At 49.4% G+C, this 21,647-nt stretch overlaps 1 protein-coding gene and 4 non-coding genes across 5 annotated transcripts; 2 read left to right on the top strand and 3 right to left on the bottom strand.

Annotated features, from left to right (window-relative positions):
* Nucleotides 1-5,319: 5,319 nt before the first annotated feature.
* Nucleotides 5,320-5,405, bottom strand: TRNAY-GUA (transfer RNA tyrosine (anticodon GUA)). The gene is given in 2 exon segments: nucleotides 5,320-5,355; nucleotides 5,369-5,405. It is a non-coding gene; the product is annotated as a tRNA-Tyr (tRNA).
* Nucleotides 5,406-6,263: 858 nt separating this feature from the next.
* Nucleotides 6,264-6,335, top strand: TRNAE-CUC (transfer RNA glutamic acid (anticodon CUC)). Its single transcript has one exon. It is a non-coding gene; the product is annotated as a tRNA-Glu (tRNA).
* Nucleotides 6,336-8,139: 1,804 nt separating this feature from the next.
* LOC147663050 (uncharacterized) lies at nucleotides 8,140-13,219 on the bottom strand. Its single transcript, XM_086950714.1, has 2 exons — nucleotides 12,239-13,219; nucleotides 8,140-8,741 (listed from the first exon to the last, which is right to left on the bottom strand). The coding sequence occupies exons 1-2, from the start codon at nucleotides 13,140-13,142 to the stop codon at nucleotides 8,140-8,142; spliced, it is 1,506 nt and encodes a 501-aa protein (XP_086806840.1). The 5' UTR covers nucleotides 13,143-13,219.
* Nucleotides 13,220-15,333: 2,114 nt separating this feature from the next.
* TRNAT-UGU (transfer RNA threonine (anticodon UGU)) lies at nucleotides 15,334-15,406 on the top strand. Its single transcript has one exon. It is a non-coding gene; the product is annotated as a tRNA-Thr (tRNA).
* Nucleotides 15,407-19,292: 3,886 nt separating this feature from the next.
* Nucleotides 19,293-19,364, bottom strand: TRNAC-GCA (transfer RNA cysteine (anticodon GCA)). The gene has a single exon. It is a non-coding gene; the product is annotated as a tRNA-Cys (tRNA).
* Nucleotides 19,365-21,647: the final 2,283 nt, after the last annotated feature.

The following is a 21,647-nucleotide window of genomic DNA, read 5'->3' as shown; positions in this document are numbered from 1 at the left end:
ACCGGTTGGGAGCTGCCCAATATCTCAGTACCCTTGACCTCACCGCAGGGTATTGGCAGATTCCCATGACTGATGGAGCCAAGGAAAGGTCAGCCTTCTCCACACCTGATGGACACTACCAGTTCTGTATGATGCCCTTTGGGCTCAAGAACGCTCCTGCAACATTCCAGCGACTGGTGAACATGATCCTCACCGGAATGGAGTCCTTCTCAGCTGCTTACTTAGATGACATCGCTGTCTTCAGTAACAGTTGGGAGGATCACTTGCAGCATTTGCAGGCTGTTCTCCAGGCCCTGGAACGGGCTGGCTTAACGATCAAGGCCAGCAAATGTCAGATTGGGCAGGGGTCGGTGGTGTACTTAGGTCACTTGGTGGGCAGGGGAGCGGTGCAACCCCTTCAGGCAAAGATTGAGGCAATCATGGCCTGGAAACCCCCCAAGACCCAGACTGAGGTCCGAGCCTTCCTGGGCCTCACAGGTTACTACACACGGTTCGTGAAAGGGTATGGCACTATCGTGGCACCCCTTACAGAACTCACGTCCAAGAAGCAACCCAGGAGAGTCATTTGGACGGAGGCTTGCCAGCGAGCCTTCGACACTCTGAAACAAGCATTGTGTAAAGCTCCAGTCCTGAAGGCTCCAGATTTCACGAGAGAGTTCATTGTCCAGACAGATGCATCCGACATTGGCATTGGGGCGGTGTTATCGCAACTCAATGAAGAGGGTCTGGATCAACCCGTGGTCTTTCTGTCAAGAAGACTGCTTCCCCGGGAACAGAAATGGAGTACCATTGAGCGGGAAGCCTTTGCGGTGGTCTGGGCACTGAAGAAGCTGCGACCATACTTGTTTGGCTCGCACTTCCTGGTTCAGACAGACCACCGACCCCTTCGTTGGCTCATGCAAATGAAGGGGGAAAACCCCAAACTGTTGAGGTGGTCTATCTCCCTACAGGGAATGGACTTTCGGGTGGAACACCGACCCGGAGTTGACCACGCCAATGCAGACGGTCTCTCCAGGTATTTCCGCCTTAGTGTTGAGAACTCCCAAGGGGTTGGGTAGCTCTCCCCACTTTCAGCTGGGGGGGACGCGTGTTGGACCCGTCTGCTTCTGAGAGTCCCCTCACCACTATGATTTATTTTGTTCCCCTGTACCTCCAAAAATTTGTCGCTTTTTATTTTTGTCTACCAGGACTTTTTGTGTGATTGTCTCATGGGGCTAGATGTTCCTTGACACTCAGTTACTCACGAGGTTTCTGGCACCTATGTACAAGGCACCTGGCGAAACCTGTGAGCCTGGAAACTGAGGTTGACAACCTGTGTGTGTGTTCAAACTTAAAATGGTGGACACATATTTCCCTCATGTGAGTGACTCCCATTGGAGCCTACATGAACTTTGGCCTTTTGAGGTTTTGGCGCCCTTTTGCTTGGCGCGCATTCCTGACAGGAATTCCTTTAGTTTCTTCAGGAACACAAAATGGCTGCTCCAGAACCCCAGGATGGTGGCTCTGAAGGACCAGAAAGTACCTCAAAAGTGCCATGTCATGGGCCTACCCAGAGAAGGTTCTAGAACCTTCTGGCTCGTGCTAGCACCCCAGGGCACTGGCTATATAAGGTCCAGTCCCTGGCGGCCATTAGAGATGAAGATCATTCCTGATTCCTGATTTGACCTTGACAAGGAAGGAGTTCTAGACTGACACCAGATTGACACCTGCCCTGTTGACCCCTAAGGCAGCTGGTGACAAAGGCAATAGTGCAGCTAAGGTTGCTGGCGTTGGATGTGACTGGCGTTCCAGTCAACAGCGTGGGCGGTGACCTAGCGCCTGTAGCGCCTGCCCAGCGACCGCCTTGAATTCCCCAAAAGACTGTGGCCAAGTTCGAGTGCCTCTCCGCCCCCCCGGTGGCTGAAGCGGCTGTGGAAGCGAGTCGCTAGGCGAGAGTGACGTCGCCGCGATCGTGATCCCCCCTGAAGTGCCCCCTTCGTGAATAGCGCCTACCGCGAGGAGCTCGGACGTCTCCGAGCCCCATCTGCGAAGAGCGCCTCCTGCGTGGACCGAAGGTGAGGTGGTGCGCCGGGGCGGGGAAGGCCAGCCTGCATTGGGCGGGACTAGCGAGTCAGCCCCTCCTTGTTGACCCGGGAGCTGAAGCTGTGGGCGGGAACCACCCCGAAGAAGGAAGTCGGAGGGAGGTCTGTGGAGCCCCTGCGAGCCCCGTTGCTGGCTAGAGAAGTACTGTGCTTGACTGCATCGTCCGCTACAGCTGATGTGAGGTGGGCCGTGTGTTCCGCTAAAAGACTGCGGTGTGTGAGAGCTAAACAGCGGCATTACTTTGACTGAACTGTGGAGTTTTTGCGACCTCCCCGGCAGCCCGTTCGTCGTCTTAAGACTCTGAACTGGTGCCGCCAGGGTTCTGAGGGTGAACCAGCCCTGTAGGCGAATATTGACCCCCAGCGCCAAGTATAGGTCCTCTCCCGGTGGCAGCCGAGTGTGAATGAGCTGCTAAATGTATTTCCTTGCTTTCTAGATACACGCGTGTGCATCGAGCGGTTACAAACGAGTCCCAAAAGTAGTTCTGTATCCCGAGAAGCCTGAAAGCCTGTCGGGCTGTCCAACTAACTGTAAGAGTAATCTCTCCTTTCTCCACACTGGAAAAGTGACTGTATTTAAAAGTGATTAATTGGTGGCAGCGATACCAGTCATTGGTGATAACTAAAGTGATATTTAGTCCAGTCATTATTGTGCTAGACATTGCTGATATTTATTGTGACATTTATTCTGGTCATTGATATTATTTATTCTATTTATTCCAGTCATTGCTAAATTAATATTTATTCTACTGTATTCATATCTGCTATTTATCCAGTGTATTTATTCCTTAGAGTCCAACTATTTATTTATTTATGAGAAACCAGTATTCCATTGAACAAATGCTTACCAGAAATGTAACTGTGAAACCCTAAGTGAATTTGCTACAAACCCAGAGAACTTTTATATAAATGAATCGTATTTTTCCATAACAGTGGTGTGGTGTCCTTCTTTTTGTGTGGTGTACAGGGGGTTATTATCGGGTCCAAGCTGGCTTAACACTATAGCCTTCACCTGCCTAGCCACTCGAGTCAAGCTACCTTCCCCCTTTATGCTGGGCTTGCCCGCGCAGGTCCAACAGTGACACACCCACTCGAGCAGCAGAGCCTCACGATTGGAGAAGCGACCAGTCACCGGACCTGTCACAGCCCAGCCGACCGCGACGAATCATTTGAAAGCCAAGCCGACTTATTGAAGAACTGTGAGTTTACATGTGGACATTTTCATGTACCTAAGGGGGAGGTTTCATGATGTCATGCCTGTCCATGGTTTGCCCCAGGGTCAGGCATGACGGCAACAGGAAGAGGAGGAGCCGCGTGGATGTGCGCGGCAGTCGGATATGGAGGTAAATAAAGAAGGAGGTTCATGACAGAACCTCCGTGTCCTGGTCATCCTTTGGGGGAAGGAGAACATTAAACCAGGGGGGGTCAGCGCCTCTTCTCAGGGCACCAGCGGGGGTCAGCATCTCTTCACAGGGCACCAGCGGGGGGGAGGGGTCAGCGCCTCTTCTCAGGGTACCAGCAGGAGGTCAGCGCGTCTTCTCATAGCACCAGCGGGAGGTCAGCGCCTCTTTTGAGGGCACCAGCAGGAGGTCAGCGCGTCTTGTCAGGGCACCAGCGGGAGGTCAGCGCTTCTTCTCAGGGCACCAGTGGGAGGTCAGCGCATCTTCTCAGGGCACCAACAGGAGGTCAGCGCCTCCTCTGAGGGCACCAGAGGGAGGGCAGCACCTCTTCCCAGGGTACCAGCGGGGGGGTCAGTGCCTCTTCTCAGGGCACCAGAGGGAGGGCAGTGCCTCTTCTTAGGGCACCAGTGGGAGGGCAGTGCCTCTTCTCAGGGCACCAGCAGGGGGTCAGCGCCTCTTCCCAGGGCACCAGCGGGGGTCAGCGCCAATTTTCAGGGACCCCTGCCGGAAGGCAGCAGCCCTTCTCTGGGATCCCTGGAGCTCGTCCGAGGCCTCCACAAAGCTCTCAAGTTAGCCCAGACCCGAACATGAGCGCTTCTCCCAGCCCAGGGGGTTACTTTGGATGCTGGCTCCCCACGGCCTGAGTTCAGAGTGTTAGAAAGAGTACTACAAGTCCCAGAATACAATGCTATAACCTGACCGGAATTTGGTACTCGTGCTGGGCCTAGGCAATATAAGATCTCTGATGAGGAGAGTGGGGAGTGCACGTAGAGGCAAGTGGAACTTTCACTTTCACAATCCGCCATAAGTTGTATACCAGTACACTTAAATAATGATAAAAACAGCTTCATTGTCATATAAAACAATTCCTCATTCAGAGCCCGATCCATCATTTCATTTATGTAGCGTGGAAAGAAAAATAGTAGCATAAATGCATTTTATACATCATGCAGTCCTTAGATTTTGATGTCAATAATATTCCTTCGTGCACGTTTCTTTTTCCAATAAAGTAGAAAGAAGCTTAAAATGGAAAGGCAGAAATGCTTCCCAAAAAGTTTCTGACTTAAAAATCGCCCGTGATTGATTTGAACAGTTATGAGATTGCATTAGTAAATCTTTTACCTATAGGAGATGACGTCATGAATGAAAAGCATTAGCAGGGGTGTCACATTCTAAATGATATTTAAAATAGACGTTCAATCGTCATGTTTTAAAATATAGGCTGACTATAAAAATAAAAAGTATATCTTCGCCGTCGGGGAATTGAACCCCGTTCTCCCGCGTGACAGGCTGGGATACTGACCACTATACTAACGAGGAACCGATGCATCTAAACCTGCTGGGCCGCTCCTCATGTGGCCTTCGAGCCGCCTCTTCCCGATATGCTACTGGTTCGTGCAATTTATCAACTCTTTGACACCAACACAGGGGCCACGGGCTCAACAAACACACACACTCTCTCCCACCATACACACACAAACACACTCCTCCCTCACACTTCACAGCAACCCTCCCGCCTCCTAGCAGACGCTCTCAGCAGCATCCCCTGATGCCAGAGTCACCACAACCAGCTCCCAGGGCTGCTTCAGAGGGGGGGCCCCGGACTGGCTCTTCAGCCCAGGGGCCCCTGGCTCTGTCTGATGAGGGGGCATTGCAGCGGGGGCTGCACACAGGGAGGGGGTGGCGGGAGACACCACCCCCCTCGCCCCCGCCGGAGGAGAGAGCTGGGCTGTAAAGGTGAAGAGGGGAGGCAGGAAAAGCCCCGGCGTGTGAGGGTCCGAGAAAGAGGCGCTTTCCATTGTGAAGCAGAGAGAAAAAAAGTGAAGAGTTTGCAAAAGTCCTTCGAGCCGGATTTGAACCAGCGACCTAAGGATGACAGTCACTCCACTACAGTCCTCCGCTCTACCAACTGAGCTATCGAAGGCTCAAGTAGGAGAAGACGGCAAATCGCTATATCGCATGAAGAGTGGGCGCGGAGCCCAGCCATGTACTTTGCAGTCTGCTTGTAAACACCAACTCTAGTGCTTGATAAAGCTCCAAACCCTGCAATGGAGACTTTCCTTTCCTCAGCAGCCCCCTCTCACCCTCAAAGGGCTGAAGAAACCAGCCCTTCTTACATTCAGTTTCTGCTGGAAGGAGCCGCTCTCTCCTGGGGAGCCCCGGGCTCGCCCCCCACACCCCCTCCCGGAAAAGGCTCATGTCCTCACGGTCGGTGCCCTGCAGTGTTTCTTTCATGTCCATTCATGCGCCCCCACTTTTGCTGTGTATTTCGGCCTCCTAGCGCTCTCGCTGTGGCTTGTCTTCATGGCGCTGATTTTGATTTAACAAATGCATAATCTTCATAATAAATAAAAAGATTCGAGATAAAACTGAGCCTTTAAGTGACGGTAAAAAGCGCGCCCTTTTCTTTCATGAGATGTGAATTGTAATAAAAGACGAGAGCCCTGATTACGGGGATGCTTTGGTTATTCGTGCATTCTTCTTTCACATGTGTGATCTGTTGAAACCCCCGCGACTCTCGGATCTTTCGATTCACATGTCCCCCTGATGGGCGGCACTGGCTTCTGCTCGGGCATTCTGCATGAAGCCTCCGCGCGCCGCTGTGTTTACTCCTGCTGTTCCTTCTGTACTGTGCAGGGGCTGCTCGGGTGCGGAGTGTTGAGAGGCCTTTGCGGTTCAAACCTTATACCAAACCTACCAGTGTCACTGATTGTGTAAACACTTCCAGCACTACTGTGACTCTCCGTTTACTCACTAATGTCCCTGTGCTTGCCTCCCACGCTCCCTGGTGGTCTAGTGGTTAGGATTCGGCGCTCTCACCGCCGCGGCCCGGGTTCGATTCCCGGTCAGGGAAGCTACATTTTTTCCGTACACTTTACTTCAATTCCTTCTTTGGATTTTTCAAAACATATGCTAAATTATACTTTAATGCAAATGTAGCGTCACAAGGCAGACAAGTGCTTGACATATAAAAAAATAGACATGTTCTACAGGTGCATAATCTTTAGAGTGTTTTTATTTAATAGAACATTCGATTATACGTTATCTTTTCAGCCGAAAGGCATCCTTTCCAGACCGGCTCTGGGGTAGCTGCACATGCGGCGTGGTTACCACTGGTGTCTGTTGGGAGGGAGGGCGAGGGGTGGGAGAAAAGTAGACCAAAAGTTGTTTGTGTGTGTAAAAGGCCGCTTTATTAAGACACAGGTGCACATTACAAATACAAACCTTGGCAACGCCTTACAAAACTAAACCTCACTAAATAAATAAATAACTACAAACTTCAGCCCCCCGGACCCTCCCCCACCCCTAAAACATTTGAGCCCTCCCCCTCCCAACAATACATCAATAAGCAATATAACAGCATTATAACATTACGTCATAAATAAACATTACGTCATCAATAAAACATTTCGTCATTAATCAAACATACGTCAACGTTAAAACTTTATTCGTCAAACCACAATTGCAATAACAACGGTCAGGTCCCCCATAACCATAAACCCCATCCTGACCCTGCACTCCTGCAGCTACCCCCCTCACCAAACTGAACGGTCAAACCATGACCAACCTACCCCAGCACTTGTCAAAGAAATACTTGAACTAATACTCAAACCGCAATCTGCCTAAAACCTTAACGATACACAAAAACACCGCACAGCACCTGTGTCTAGCGACGGATACAAATACAAGAAAAAACACCCTGCACACCGGTGGCCCACAAAACAGCCTTTTTCTTAAAAAGAAAAATTGGAACAAAAATAACAAAATTGGGAAAAAACAAGGCCGCGAGGGGAAAAAAGGAAAATTAATGCAAAAAGAGGGAGGGAGGGACAAAAAAGCTACAAGCCCTCCTAGCCACCAGGTCACCAAACCTAAAATGGTGGCTGGGAGGCAGAGATAGGGGAATTTATAATTGGGCTATTCTGGTCCTACTAGACCAGCCCAAATCTAGAAACTTCTGGCTACTTCCAATGTAAAAACCCCTCGCAGCCCTCCCAAACCGCCCGGGGGAGGGGACCTCCCGGCGGTCGGCTCCCTCCCCCAAGCCCCCCTTGGGAGGGAGGGCGAGGGGTGGGAGAAAAGTAGACCAAAAGTTGTTTGTGTGTGTAAAAGGCCGCTTTATTAAGACACAGGTGCACATTACAAATACAAACCTTGGCAACGCCTTACAAAACTAAACCTCACTAAATAAATAAATAACTACAAACTTCAGCCCCCCGGACCCTCCCCCACCCCTAAAACATTTGAGCCCTCCCCCTCCCAACAATACATCAATAAGCAATATAACAGCATTATAACATTACGTCATAAATAAACATTACGTCATCAATAAAACATTTCGTCATTAATCAAACATACGTCAACGTTAAAACTTTATTCGTCAAACCACAATTGCAATAACAACGGTCAGGTCCTCCATAACCATAAACCCTGCCTGACCCTGCACTCCTGCAGCTACCCCCCTCACCAAACTGAACGGTCAAACCATGACCAACCTACCCCAGCACTTGTCAAAGAAATACTTGAACTAATACTCAAACCGCAATCTGCCTAAAACCTTAACGATACACAAAAACACCGCCACCCAGAAAGGTAGGCGGGGAAGACACGCCTCCCTTTCTGCCCCCCAACCGCGAAGCGAAAGAGAAACAAGAAAATCAACGCTGCATAACCAAAGCCCGGGATAAGACCTCACGGAGCTCCAACAAGTAAAGATCCATGCCCACACGGGACAAATGAACTCCATCATCCCTAAAAAACTCAACAGACTCAAACTTAATGTCCCTGTGTGAAATTCTGCTGAAACCAAGGCTCCTACAGCAACGAGACACCTCTGAATTAACCTTCTTCCTAGCCCGATCGACAGCCCTGGGGTTCACAGCACCTCTCCATATCCTACGGGGAATCAACTCTGTCCAAAAAACATGGCACCCAGCCCACATGTTCTTAATAAGGCCTAAATCACGTTTCATGGCTCGTAGCAAAACTACACCTTTTGTAGCACAAAGGTCATTTTCTCCCAAATGAATAACTAAAATATCTGGGCATAAACCGCCCACCATGTTGTTGTTCAAACAAGGGATTAACTCTCTCCAGAGCATCCCGCCTTTACCCTTCCAGAGTATGTTAAACATTCGGTCATTGAAACCAAGGAGATCTCCAAAATAACTCTTCGCTGCCTGGACTCTGGCCCACTTGACAAAGGAATGCCCCACTATCCAGACCGTTAACACCGAGGAGCGAGGCCCAGCAACGGATCCTGAAAAAGAAAAAAGAGTTAGAATCATGTGAAGGAGGACGACGCCTGCGCCTCCTCAGCAGAGCTCCTCACATAACGCTGGAAGCAGTTGGAAGACCAGCGCCCCAAACGCATAATATCCCTCTCGGACCAACCTCTATTAAAAGCCTCAGTGGCTGCACCTATTCGGAAAGAGTGAGTACCATAGAGATTGCCATCAAGACCTATGTGCTGTAAAGCTTTGCGCAAAACCATTCGCAATTGATAAGTTGTTACAGGGTTACCATTGATATGTCGGAAAACAAGGGCTTCATCCCCACCCCCACATAATGAACGCCAGCGCTGCGCCAGCATTAGAGGGCAAGTAAGCTTCGGAGCACGTGCCTGCAACCACACGCCTTTCCCCTTACCTGTCTGATCAGTCTTAGAACTGGCCAACCAGACGTGAACTCCCTCATCATAACAAAAAACGTCCTTCCAAAACAATCCACACTTATGTTTCGACCCCAGCAACTCTGATACTCTGAAGGCTCCAAAAAACATGAACACCATCAGCATAGAGAAAACACATGCCTCAAAATCATCCGAACAAACTAAAGGCAAAACTGTGATTAATCTGGCAAGAACTTGCCAAGATAAGGGGGCTCTGGATCTTCCAACGTGCCCTTGCTCCCTGGCCCAACCCTCCAGCATCCTCCTACCAAGTTCCCCCGCTGATGGAGGATAGCCCCACAACAACTTCCCCATGAAAGCAATCCCCGCCAGTTTCCCAGCAATGGTTACTTTGGTTAAACCCTTATCCATGAGGTCCAGTATGAAATTAACAACATCATCTGACCGACGCGACAGATCCTCCCTTCTGACAGCACCAGATTCCAAGAATTCCTTCCATGCCAGGGAATACGCAGAACGCGTAGACACAGACAAAGAACCTACCACCAGTTGTATGACCCGACCTCGCCGACGTGCCACAGATGACTCGGCATCGGAGTCGGGGATCTGTCTGCGTCCCTTGCCAGTCCACGGAATCTCCCCCACTGTGAACGAGACAGAGCATCCGCAATGTCATTGTCCACGCCAGGAATGTGTAAGGCACGAAAATGAATATCGTGTTTCAGACAACCCAGGACGAAAACTCTCATAAGTTTCAACACTTGCTCGTCCCTGGCCGATTGGCGATTCACTATCTCCACAACAGCCATGTTATCCACACGAAACAGCACTTTCTTGTGTGCCAATTCCTCCCCCCACAGAGTCAAGGCAACCAATAAAGGGAACATTTCCAGGAACGTGATGCTACGACCACCATTCAACCATTCATCCGGCCAACGTTCTGCACACCATTTGCCATTCCAAAAGAGCCCAAAACCATCACTGCCAGCAGCATCCGAAAACATTTGTACATCCCACTGAAAGGCAACATCTCTGACCAAGGGAACACCGTTGAAAGAATTCAGGAAAAACTTCCACATTCTCAAGTCCTCCTTAACCCCAGCAGACAGACGAACACGATGGTGAGGCAATTGATGACCTGCCAAAGCCCTGCCCAGTCTTCTACAAAAAGTCCTGCCCGCTCTCACCACTCTGCAGGCAAAATTCAAATGGCCCAAAAGCACTTGAATCTCTTTCACCAACACTTTTCTCTTTGCCAACATCACATCCAGTAATTCAACCATGTTGACTCTTTTGTCCTCGGGCAGACGAGCTGACATAACCACCGAATCTATTTCAATCCCCAAAAAGGAGAGGACAGTGGCAGGGCCCATTGTTTTCTCGGGAGCCAAAGGGACTCCCAGATCCTCCATGAGCCCTTGGAATGTGTCCAGAGCTTTCTGGCACTCCGCGGAGCCCGGGGATCCGACAAAGAAAAAATCATCGAGATAGTGTGTTACAAGTGAATGACCGGACTGATGGGAAAAATACCATTGCAGAAAAGTACTAAAACACTCAAACAAAGCACATGATATGGAGCAGCCCATTGGCAGAGCCTTGTCCACGTACCAGTTACCAGCAAATTGTATACCTAAAAGGCTCCAATCGTCCGGATGGACAGGCAACAGCCGGAAAGCAGACTTGATGTCACACTTAGCCATCTCAGCGGCTGCGCCCGCAGTCACAACCAGTGACATGGCCACGTCAACCGAAGAATAAGAGACAGACACTGCCTCTGGGTCAATAAAATCGTTAACAGACGACCCTTCAGGCCATGACAAGTGTTGAATCAATCTAAACTGTCCCGGCTCCTTCTTCGGGACAACTCCAATTGGTGAAACAATCAAGTTAAGGATCGGCCAATCGTGAAACGGGCCAGCCATCCTCCCTTCATGTACTTCCTTATTAAGTTTGTCTTGTACTACTGTGGCATGTTCAGAAGCTGATTTTAAATTGGCAGACCACCTACGTTCCCGAGAGCCCAGGTAACCTAGTCGGAAACCAAACTGAAAACCTTCCAATAGTGTAAGTTTCGCTGACTCTTCTTCGTAATCCTGCAAAGCAATGCGCAGCCTCTCTAATTTAACTGGTGTACGAGCCCTTGGACCCAGCACCCTTAGCACCTCTGTATCCCCTTCCCCCTGAAAACTGTGAGGTCGTACTTGAAGTTCCTGAACCTGTTTGCTTCCCTTTGGGGCTCTCAGAGGGTTGATTGTCCCAACATTTGGACAACGGATGTTTCCTACCACAACCTGAGCATTCATGTTTAAATTTACAATACTCTCTGGTGCAGGAGCCCCTGTTAAATTCCCACAAGAAACCAGACCCCGATTGCATGGTTGCATTGACCCCCACCCCTCCCCGGGTGGGCTTCCCCTGAAAGGGGCGGTAAACTAATGGCAAACCACTGGCCGTGAAAATAGTCTTCCCCCCTGACGCCGACCCCATTGTATGTTGCCACAAGTCATTATCCAGCTCCCCCCACTTAGCCTCAGGATCCCAAGCCATCCTGGCCCTAAATTCCTCATCATACTGAGACCAAGCAAAACCACCCCCGGTGATTTGTGCCTTACGAATGACGTCCATGTATTTAAAAAGGGACACGCTGCGCTCAGGGAACTTTTCGCAATATACACTGGCATAAATCAAGAATGCCGCTGTCCAGTTTTCAATATCCAAAGGCACTCTAGGCCGTTTAGCCAGTTCAGATTCCTCCTCTTTAGATCCCTCTTTAGACCGGACTTCCCGGTGCAGTAGCTTAAGGAGTTCCACATACTCACCATTCCAAATGCGTTCCTTGGTGCTTAACATTAAATGAGCCCCTAAAGGTTTCGTAACTCCCATATAAGGCAATTTTTTGATCTTTAACTCCTTACTGGCCACTGGCTCTTTAACTTTGCTGGAAGCACCAGCCATAACACCACTTTCAACTTTGTTTGTAACTTCTACCACATCATCAGTACCAACAGCAGTGTCTTGTACATAACGACCTTTGACCAAACGGCTAGCACCAACATCTATTTCTGTGTCACCACCAGTACCCACAGACACCATTATAGGTTTGGCCTGTGTGGCTGATTGCTCACCTGGCAACAGAGAGACCACTCTCGATGGCTCCGCCCGTGGCGCCGAAGTCAATGCATCCGGTCTGCGAGGCGCCCTACCCGATGGGCCGTGCTCTCTTCTCCCTTGCACTGTACTCTGGACCACTGGAGCCTGTAAAACACTATGAGAAGCATGAGAGGGCACCCCCCCCTCTGTATCCCGCAGTTCACCTTCTTCAGGACTCTCTTCATCGTAGTCCAACACCTCTGAATCCACACTGGTGTGAAACAACTCACCACGGGTCTTACCCAACCCGGTATCAACAACTTTACATTTCAAAGATTTTTGAACTCCATGAGGGGGAGCAGGCTGTACACGCCTGTACCTCCCTGCGTGTTGACTCTGCAGCTCCATAGCCGCCGGCAAGGCCTGCCACCTATACCTGCTACTCGTTGGGGCCAGCGGGGTCACGCCAGACCCTCGTGTGCTGGCCGCGGCGGGATCCCTCGGTGGAACAGAGAGGGCCGCGCTAGGCATTCTCGTCGCTTCCCCTTGGCGAAAGTGGACTGGACCGCGCCCTGCCAAGTCTGGATCGCCGCCCCTATTCCTATCCTGAAAAGAAAAAGTTTGGACTGGTGTGCTAGGGTCCCTAAAAGCAACACTCGAAACAGACCTTGACCTCCGTAAATTAGCATCAACAAACGACCCCTGACACCTCTCCAAAGAACGTCCCCTAATGCAACCCTTCAATGGCACTTCCCTAACCGGAGAGTCGCCTATCATCTCTTCCTCATCACTCTCATCCAAGTTAGCGCCCGCTGCCGCTGAAGAAGGGGCCTGTAAAGGGATCCCCACACCTCTCGTGAGGCCCTCAATATCCTTGTGAAGACCACGCTGCGCCAAACCTGCTGTACCAAAATGCTCCCATCCAGGAGAACCGAACATGACATAAGGACCTCTAGCATCTCCATGGACAGGCCCTCCAATCACCTGCCTGGACAACCCTTCACGCTCCAACAACGTATTTGAGAAACCCACAGCCCCTGTAAACCTCACACCAGGGTGAACCAACCCCACAAAATCATCCCCTACCGCCCTACCCAATCCCCCCAAACCTGGGCCATGCGCAGGTGCAGACCCCCGACTCTCACCATGAAAAGCTCCATGACCCCCTTGTGACAATCTCCTGTCATCCCTCCGTAAACGGACATTCCCCTCCTGCAAACCAGGAAACACAACAGCCCCTGACCTTACCGAATCCTGGCCCAACACCTCACCAGTCATGGAATTAGTTTCACCCATCTGGGCCCACTCACCTTCTCCTCTGGATCCCTCTCCAACAGACAAAGCAGCACCCACATAAGAACCAGGTGTAGAGAATAATAACGGGCTGCCCACATTACTGTCCACATCCCCATGAGTATTAACAACATCCTGTGCAAAAAGAATCTGGCCAGCGTGAGACTCCATACAAACATGACTTCCCAACCCACCTGTAACAAGCTGGCTAGAAGCCCTAACATCAGCCACATCCATACCTGCTACAGCAAGGTTCGAAGGTGTCAGCAACATTCTAGCGCCTGGAACAATATTAAGCTGTGTCTCTGCCACCAAACTCGGCTCCATATTCAAGTCCGGCATATAGTGCTGCTGAGAGGCCCCCTGACCCACACCCAACTGCACAGAACCCCTGCGCTTCCCTCGCGCAGATACAACAAGCTCTGACTCTACTCTGCGCTCCCCCACTGGGTCAGAAGCGGAGCGCTTCTTACTCCCTCTCCGCCCCCCCCTCCCCCGCTTGGCCATCACCGAAGAAACCGACGCGAGCGCTTCAGCTTCGAAGCCTCGTACCACCCGCCCCGCTGAAGACAACGAAAGCGCGTCAGGCGCTTGACCCGGTTGCCTTGGAGACCTATGCTCCTCCGCCGGAGCACCTCCCGCCCCCACCTGACATTGCGGAATAACCAAAGGCGCCGAACGCGCCTCCGTAAAAGCGATCCCAGGAGCGCTGCCATGCACCGGCGCTCCCCCCTCCCCCGCCGCCACACGCGCCTGCAAGGAAGGGGCCGGTTTCCTCGTGCGGGACCGGCCCCGTTCGCTTACCTGGCCCGAGCGCCGTTTCTTGGGCGAGGAACACGCCAGCACCGCCGCCGATACGCCAGCAGAGGCCTGGCGCTGGGGGCGCGCCTGCCCCCCTCCGACCAGCAAATCCATGCGACCCGCCTCGGACAAGAGGCGCATGGCTTCCAAAACGTGGTAATCCTCCATGTCAAACGAAGTAAGTACACCAATTTACACAAAGCTACAAATAAATTCTGACAAAAAAGCTACAAGCCCTCCTAGCCACCAGGTCACCAAACCTAAAATGGTGGCTGGGAGGCAGAGATAGGGGAATTTATAATTGGGCTATTCTGGTCCTACTAGACCAGCCCAAATCTAGAAACTTCTGGCTACTTCCAATGTAAAAACCCCTCGCAGCCCTCCCAAACCGCCCGGGGGAGGGGACCTCCCGGCGGTCGGCTCCCTCCCCCAAGCCCCCCTTGTGTGCACCCACTGACCACGGATACATTTGTAAACTTTTGATTGATCCCTCGTCAATGCCATGAACCGTGTGATCCTTGACACATTGTTTCCGTGTTTTCTCTGAACAAGAGTTAGGAGTTCATAAAACCAGGGGTGACTTCGAGGCGAGGAGGTGTGTTTATACCTGTACAAGTGGGGACATTTACAGTTTAGGCTCGTGATTCTCTGATGCACGTCTGTGAAGGCTAAGATGGTTCCCTTATTTTTAAAACCACTCCCTAGGATGGGTTATGAAGTCTGGGCTATGTTTACACCGGCAAATAAAGGGGAAACATCAACTGGTATATTTATATTCCGAGGACAGTGGCCATTGAGCCCAGACTGGTCACAGTTTGTTTTAAAACTGCTGCCTATGCTGTTTGCTTTAATTATATTCAGTGGAGCCTGTTTCTGAATAACAATGCACGGGAATGACTAGTCTTTGAAGAGAGGAAGCTGACACTTCCCATTCATTCTCTTTTGCAACTGATCTGATTTGACATCCACCCAGTGTCACCTCAGGAGCACACCTTCGTAATAAAAAACATATACCTGGCTCTATATATCCATATAGGGCTCCATAGCTCAGGGGTTAGAGCACTGGTCTTGTAAACCAGGGGTCGCGAGTTCAAATCTCGCTGGAGCCTTTGTATTTTTTAATTTGAGTAAAAAGCTTTCCATCACTTAAATATTCCAACCAAAAAAAAGCATTCTGCCTCCAACATTAAACTTCCAAGTGAGGGACTTTAGCCAAAGTAATTCTTCCATTACAACATGAAACAAATATTCCCTTCCGGGTCCATCTGGACAGCGCTGGGCTCCCTGGAGACAGATGCTCTGACGTCATGGTTCTTGTGTTGGAATGTGAACTGTCTGAGCAGGTTTGTAAAGTTGAGTGTCTTGTTAGTAGTCGGTGTGTAATTCCCTTACACGGGCAGAAGATCTTTAGGGCTGCGAATGTGAAGGCTCATTGAAGTTCGGCTCTTTCTAATCGATGGAGTCACTTGACCCATAAACATGTCCAGTGTAATTGCATATTACTACAATGTATTTGAAAGCACTTAAAAAAAATCATTTTGCCTATATTGAGAGAGCCTATCTTCTACAGCAGCGGCTCCCAAACTTTTTAGGGCCACGACCCACTTTTAGGAACGACACACTTTCTCGACCCACCAGTCTTTAATAGACATGAGGCGGGCCATTTTTTTAATGTAATAAAGCATCGTGTGGCAGCGCACTCCCATTTATAGACAGCCCCTTTCCCACAGAAACGGCTAATTAGTTTGCATAGACACACAGGGGCAGATTTACAATAACTGGCGCATCCCTGCATATCAGCAGGGATGCGCCAGTAATTGCGTGCCGCAGTTCCGCCACCCTTGATGCGCCACATTTACAACGTGGCGAACCATGGGGCAAAAACGGCACAGATGCGTCAGATATCTGTGCCGTAAAAGCGGCGCATTGCTGGAGGTGCGTCGCAAGTGCGCGCAGCTCCAGCAATGATCAGGGGGGCTCTATTCGCACAATGCTGCCTCAATCCTTACGCCTGCTTCAAGCAGGCGCAGCATGGGCCCAAAAGCCACTGAGTGAAATCTTGTAGATTTCACTCAGCCACTTTTGGGAGGCGTTCCTGCGCCGGAACGCCCCCCCTGCCCTGCGCAGGAACGCCTACTTCTGGTGCAGGGCTTTACAACGTGACGCATCCGGGAGATGCGCCACGTTGAATATACCCCACGCCATGGCGCATCTTTTGCGCCGCCGCTGCCTCACAAAAGTGACGCAACGGCAACGTAAAAGCAGCGCAAGGGGCTTGTAAATCTGCAGTTTTACTGATAAAACGTTGTAGCACTCACATTATATTGTGTAGAAATCGAGTTGAAGTGAATATTTATTATTTGCGCATCACTTTAGTAAAGTGTCTTGATTTCTTCTGATCCTACTCAAATCTTTATTACCATCACATTTCCGAATTATAACAAAAACGTGCTTCATCTTCTTTCCTGGCTGCTGAAGTGCACAGTTAATTTCCATGTATTTCCATGATATTGTGAGTTAGGAGAACATTACATCTCCCAGCTTTCCTTTTACACTTTGGGGCAGATTTATGATAACTGGCACATCCCCAGGGATGCGCCAGTTATTTTGCGCCGCTGCTCCGTCACCCATGGTGCGCCGCATTTACAATGCGGGGCACCATGGGGCAAAAACGGCACAGATGCGTGACGCATCTGTGCCGTAAAGGTGGCGCATTGCTGGATTTGCGTCGCAAGCGCGACGCAGCTCCAGCAAGGCTTGGAGGTGACCCATCTTTACAATGCTGCGTCAAGACCTACGCCTGCTTCAAGCAGGCGCAGGGTTTTGACGCAGCATTGGCCTGAAAGTGACTGAGCGAAATCTTATAGATTTCACTCAGCCACTTTTGCGAGGCGCACCTGCCCCGGAACGCCCACCCTGCGCCAGAACGCCCACAAGTGGCGCAGGGCTTTACAACGTGACGCATCTGCCTAGATGCGTCACGTTGTAAATGGGTCGTAGGGATGCACCACGTTTACGCCGCAGTTGCGTGACGCAAACGTGGCGCATTCCCAACATAAATCTGCCCCTAAGTGTAGCCACCAGGGTTGTGAGATAATTTACTTTCCTTTCTTGATTGCAAAGTGAGAGGAATTCGTAAACACCAGTCTCCATGTTAGAAAATAAGAGGCAGAAGATATAGATTGACCTTTGACCTCTGTCTTTGAAGCCCAGCAAATGTGACAGAAATATCCGGAATTTAAAGCCATCGTTATGTATTTGCTGAACTTTGGCGATCCACCAGAGGCTGTGACCCACAGTCTGAGAAACATTGTTGTACTGTCTTGTTCTCACTAACCAGTTTAACTTGCATTTATTTTCTTCATTTAATGTGTTTACATTAATTTATATGCAGTTACTTCAAAATAATTACAGAACTGTGTTTTCTTTTAGACACACCTTTACCTCCCCCACCCACATGCCCCCCCTTTAAATCACTGACCCCGCCCCCATTGCACTTAGGGTGACCAACCGTCCGTAAATTTCACGGACCGTCCGTCATTTTAGTATGATGTCCACAAGGCGTCCGTAATTTGGGGTTCCCAAATTACGGACGCCTTACAGACATCATACTAAAATCGAAATGGGAAATCTCAGAAAGGAATGCCGTTTCCCATGCGAGAGGCCCCAGGTGAGTTAAAAAGATTTCACTAGGGCCGCTCGCTCTTATCTTTTAAACTGAAGAGGCTGATTGCAGCCGCCCCTCCCGGACCTCCCTCGTGCAGACTGTGGAGCGGCCCATTGTTAGTCTGAGACTGCAGTTGATTGTCATACTATAAGTGGTAATGGGCCTAATTGCAGTGACAGCATGTGGGGTGCCTTCTCCTGTATGGGACTAGGGCAAAGCATTCTGCCTTTGTCTTGGCGCCATGCTGGAGAAAATAAAAATAAAATAACTAACACCGTTTTCACTGTACATTTAAAAGAGAGATTTCAACATACAAATAAAAAATACTATTTATTAATGTTTATCGTTGCTAGCACAAATCTTAATTGCAGAAAGGGCCCGATGTTGTTTTGCAAAGTTGCGCGCATACTGAAAAACTGTGAAGTGCACGATTGGCTCAACCTTATATAAACTTATTTTGACTTGTATTTATTTTGGTTGTCTATTTACTTACTTGTATATTATTGTGCCACCTCCTCTATGTCTGTAAAACTTATGTTTTGTCCCAAATTTTTGTCCTGAATTTTGACCTTCTGTCCTGAATTTTTGTCCTGAATTTTGACCCTTTGTCCTGAATTTTTACACTGACCGTCCTGAATTTGCACCCAGCCAGTTGGTAACCCTAATTGCACTAAGGACCTTGCACCTGCTGCCCTCGTGTCCCTCGGATCCAGTTTATACGGTATGTATGTATGTATAGGCATTTATATAGCGCACTACTTACCCGTAGGGTCCCAAGGCGCTTCGACCGCTGCGAAACCCTTCCTGGCTTCCCTGAGAGATGGTCCCTTAATGGGTATCTCCAGGGTGAGACCAGGCATCCCGGCGGTCTGGTGGGGCCGTTAATGAAGATGAGGCAAGCTAATGCCCAGAGTTGCCGAGTGTGATCGCTGATCAGAGTGGGCACCGAGGCGAGAGAATTATCAAGTCCGCTGACCCTGGTCCAGAAACCTGCCGCGCCGGGAATCGAACCCTGGTCCCGGGCCGTCCTCTGCTCTAGTGAAAAGGCGCACGGCAAAACCTTTCCAGAGTGAGGCACCCTTTCACCTATCCATGCATGTTACGGGTTCGCATTAATGAAACCAGTATGGAAATGAAGGAATGCAGAAACAGGCCATTTAATCTTAGACAAAGGGTCATAAATGTTAAAAGTTTGAATCTCCCTCTCGTTCCTGTTAAACGTGCATTGGAAAATGGGCTAAGTTATTACAAAATGTCCCTTTTGAAAGCATGGAATTTGTATTTAAAATAATGTTCTGCATCAAAATAGAATAATCTTTTCTAAAAGTAGGGGACACCCGGATTTGAACCGAGGACCTCTTGATCTGCAGTCAAATGCTCTACCACTGAGCTATATCCCCAGCTGTTGCACTTAGTTTGAAATATTAGCTGTAGCACCATGTGTTAAATATTATAAGTCTGTTTCTTGTTCCTGGTGAGTCAGTGAGATTTTGCTTCAAGGCGCGCCCTGAAGTTATTGTTCTAGTTTTGTGTGCGTGCACACAGCCCTCTGAGAAATGGACTTTGTTTGATTTTTACAGCGTGGGAGCGCCTAGTCGCCGCTACAATGGCGAAAGGAAGTGTGGCGAGGGTGGTATGTCACCCCCACCCATGGGCGTAGGAGACACTAAATTTCCGGGGGGGGACAGGGACAATCTTGTGGACTTTCCAGTGACCCTATACAAATCGCCCATTGTGAGAGACCGTACGCGCGTTAAATGTATACAATCGCATAGTTATGAAGAGAAATATTAAGAAAGGCAGGAAAGTAGTGGACTTGGAAGATGTACTGGCTACTCAAATGTGGTACTAAGATCATCCTGCTCAGTTGCTAAATGGTGACAAGTACAAAGAAATGAAACTGAGGAACTTGAGACAAAAACTTCACTAGCAGTATCCTGAGCCGAGATACCATCAGGTGTAAAACTCCACATAGTTTTAAGAGCAATAGAGAATTGTGAAACACAGAACTAGGAGAGAGTGTGAGTGTGTGTGAGCTGCACGAAGGCTCAAACATGGTGCAGGTAACCTCTAGCCTATAGTCCACCGGTACTCTGCCATAGCCTGCCCTTGCACCCAAAATATGTAAGGGAGTGAGTAAAAATTTAAAGTCACTTAGCTGAAAATCTAATTTGTACAGTGTTCAAAAGCATAATTTTTCCTGAAATCCCACTTGAGTGTCCCTAATTCAAGATGAACCACAGCTGTCACATACAAACACAAACAGAAAGCTCGGAGGGCATGTGGCACTTGGCACATGTTTTATCAAGAAGATGCCCTAGCAGGGCTGACACTTCTAAAGGTGGACAGGCACCGACTGGTGCAGTAAGGTCATAAGGGCTACACACATTTCAAATGCTGGTTCAAGAGTGTGAGTAAATCTCTTGCACTTTTTGTGAATCACAAACACAAGCGGCTTCAGTGGGAAAATCAATTTTTAATTTGGGAACACTGTCAGGCCATTAATGGTAAAAGATTTGATAATGGGCAGTGCTTTAAATGGGCCGGTACTCACCGGTACTGAGTACCGGCACTTCCGAATTTTCTGTCCGCCAGTACCGGCACTTTTCTTAGCTGAGGGAAGAGTACCGGAACCCTCATTGAGAGCACAGCAGGCTCAGGTTCAGTGACTCCTCCAGCTCAGGGCAGACGCCGCTTTGCTTACGAGGAGCTTGCAAGTCACAGAGCGCATGAAAGGCCGTTTGCAGAGTCGCTGCTGGAGATTCCAGCAGTGCTCAATTGAATGGCCTCACTGCAGAGGTCTGAGAGGGCTTGCCCTGTGTCATGCTGTGATCAACAGTGCAGGGTCTAAACCGACCCTGCACTGTTGATCAGGTGTGCAACGGCTATAAGCTTAAAGTGTTCCTCCATCAGGCATGTGAAATGGGCTGGGGCTGCCAGTCATTAATCCTGTCCGATTTGCGGAAGTGCACGAGCAGCAGCGCCAAACAATCCTCTACCTTCCCAAAGATGTTTTTTTCACCTTTTAGTTCAGCACAAATGCTGCTTTCCTTTGTGTGCCCCTCTGTTGAAGCAGGAAACGAAGATGTAAAGTGGATAAATTATGTTTACTCAAGTAGTAACATCATAAGGGCCCAAACGCAGGTGGAAATAGTAATGTGTGAAGAACAGCTCTCAAACAATCCAATCAGCGAACATTCTATAACGTTATTTATATAACAGATGCCATAATCAACACTAGTTTACCAATGAAATAAAGATGTGTTTTTTTCAACATAAACGCATTCCTTGTGCTGTAACTGATATAGAGGTCATTATGTATCATCATATCTTACCCTTAGCCCACCGCTAGCCCCGCCCCTTTCCCACACCTCTTACTAACTGCACTTTTTTTTCCCATTTAAAGCACTGATAATGGGGCAACTCAGTTTACACTTGCCGCGCCTGCAAAAAGGGACCTCATATTTTTCTCCGGGTTCAGAGTGGTTCTGCCTGAATAAATGTAGCTTACCATTAATGTTATCAGCGTACTCTATAATATCATTAGATACACAGTGGTCAAGCCATGGGTCTTCCATTTCCCTTGTTGTGGAATGTCATTGCTGGCCAGTGCACTGGAGCTGAGTCTGCGTTACACAAGAGGAGGGTATGGGTTTTAGGCAGAGCCACTGGAATCCTAAAAC

The sequence above is a fragment of the Lissotriton vulgaris genome, unplaced genomic scaffold, assembly GCF_964263255.1.
Source record: "Lissotriton vulgaris unplaced genomic scaffold, aLisVul1.2 SCAFFOLD_1646, whole genome shotgun sequence".
In the NCBI taxonomy this organism is placed as follows: Eukaryota; Metazoa; Chordata; class Amphibia; order Caudata; family Salamandridae; genus Lissotriton; species Lissotriton vulgaris.
This window is presented reverse-complemented; position numbering and strand designations above follow the sequence as displayed.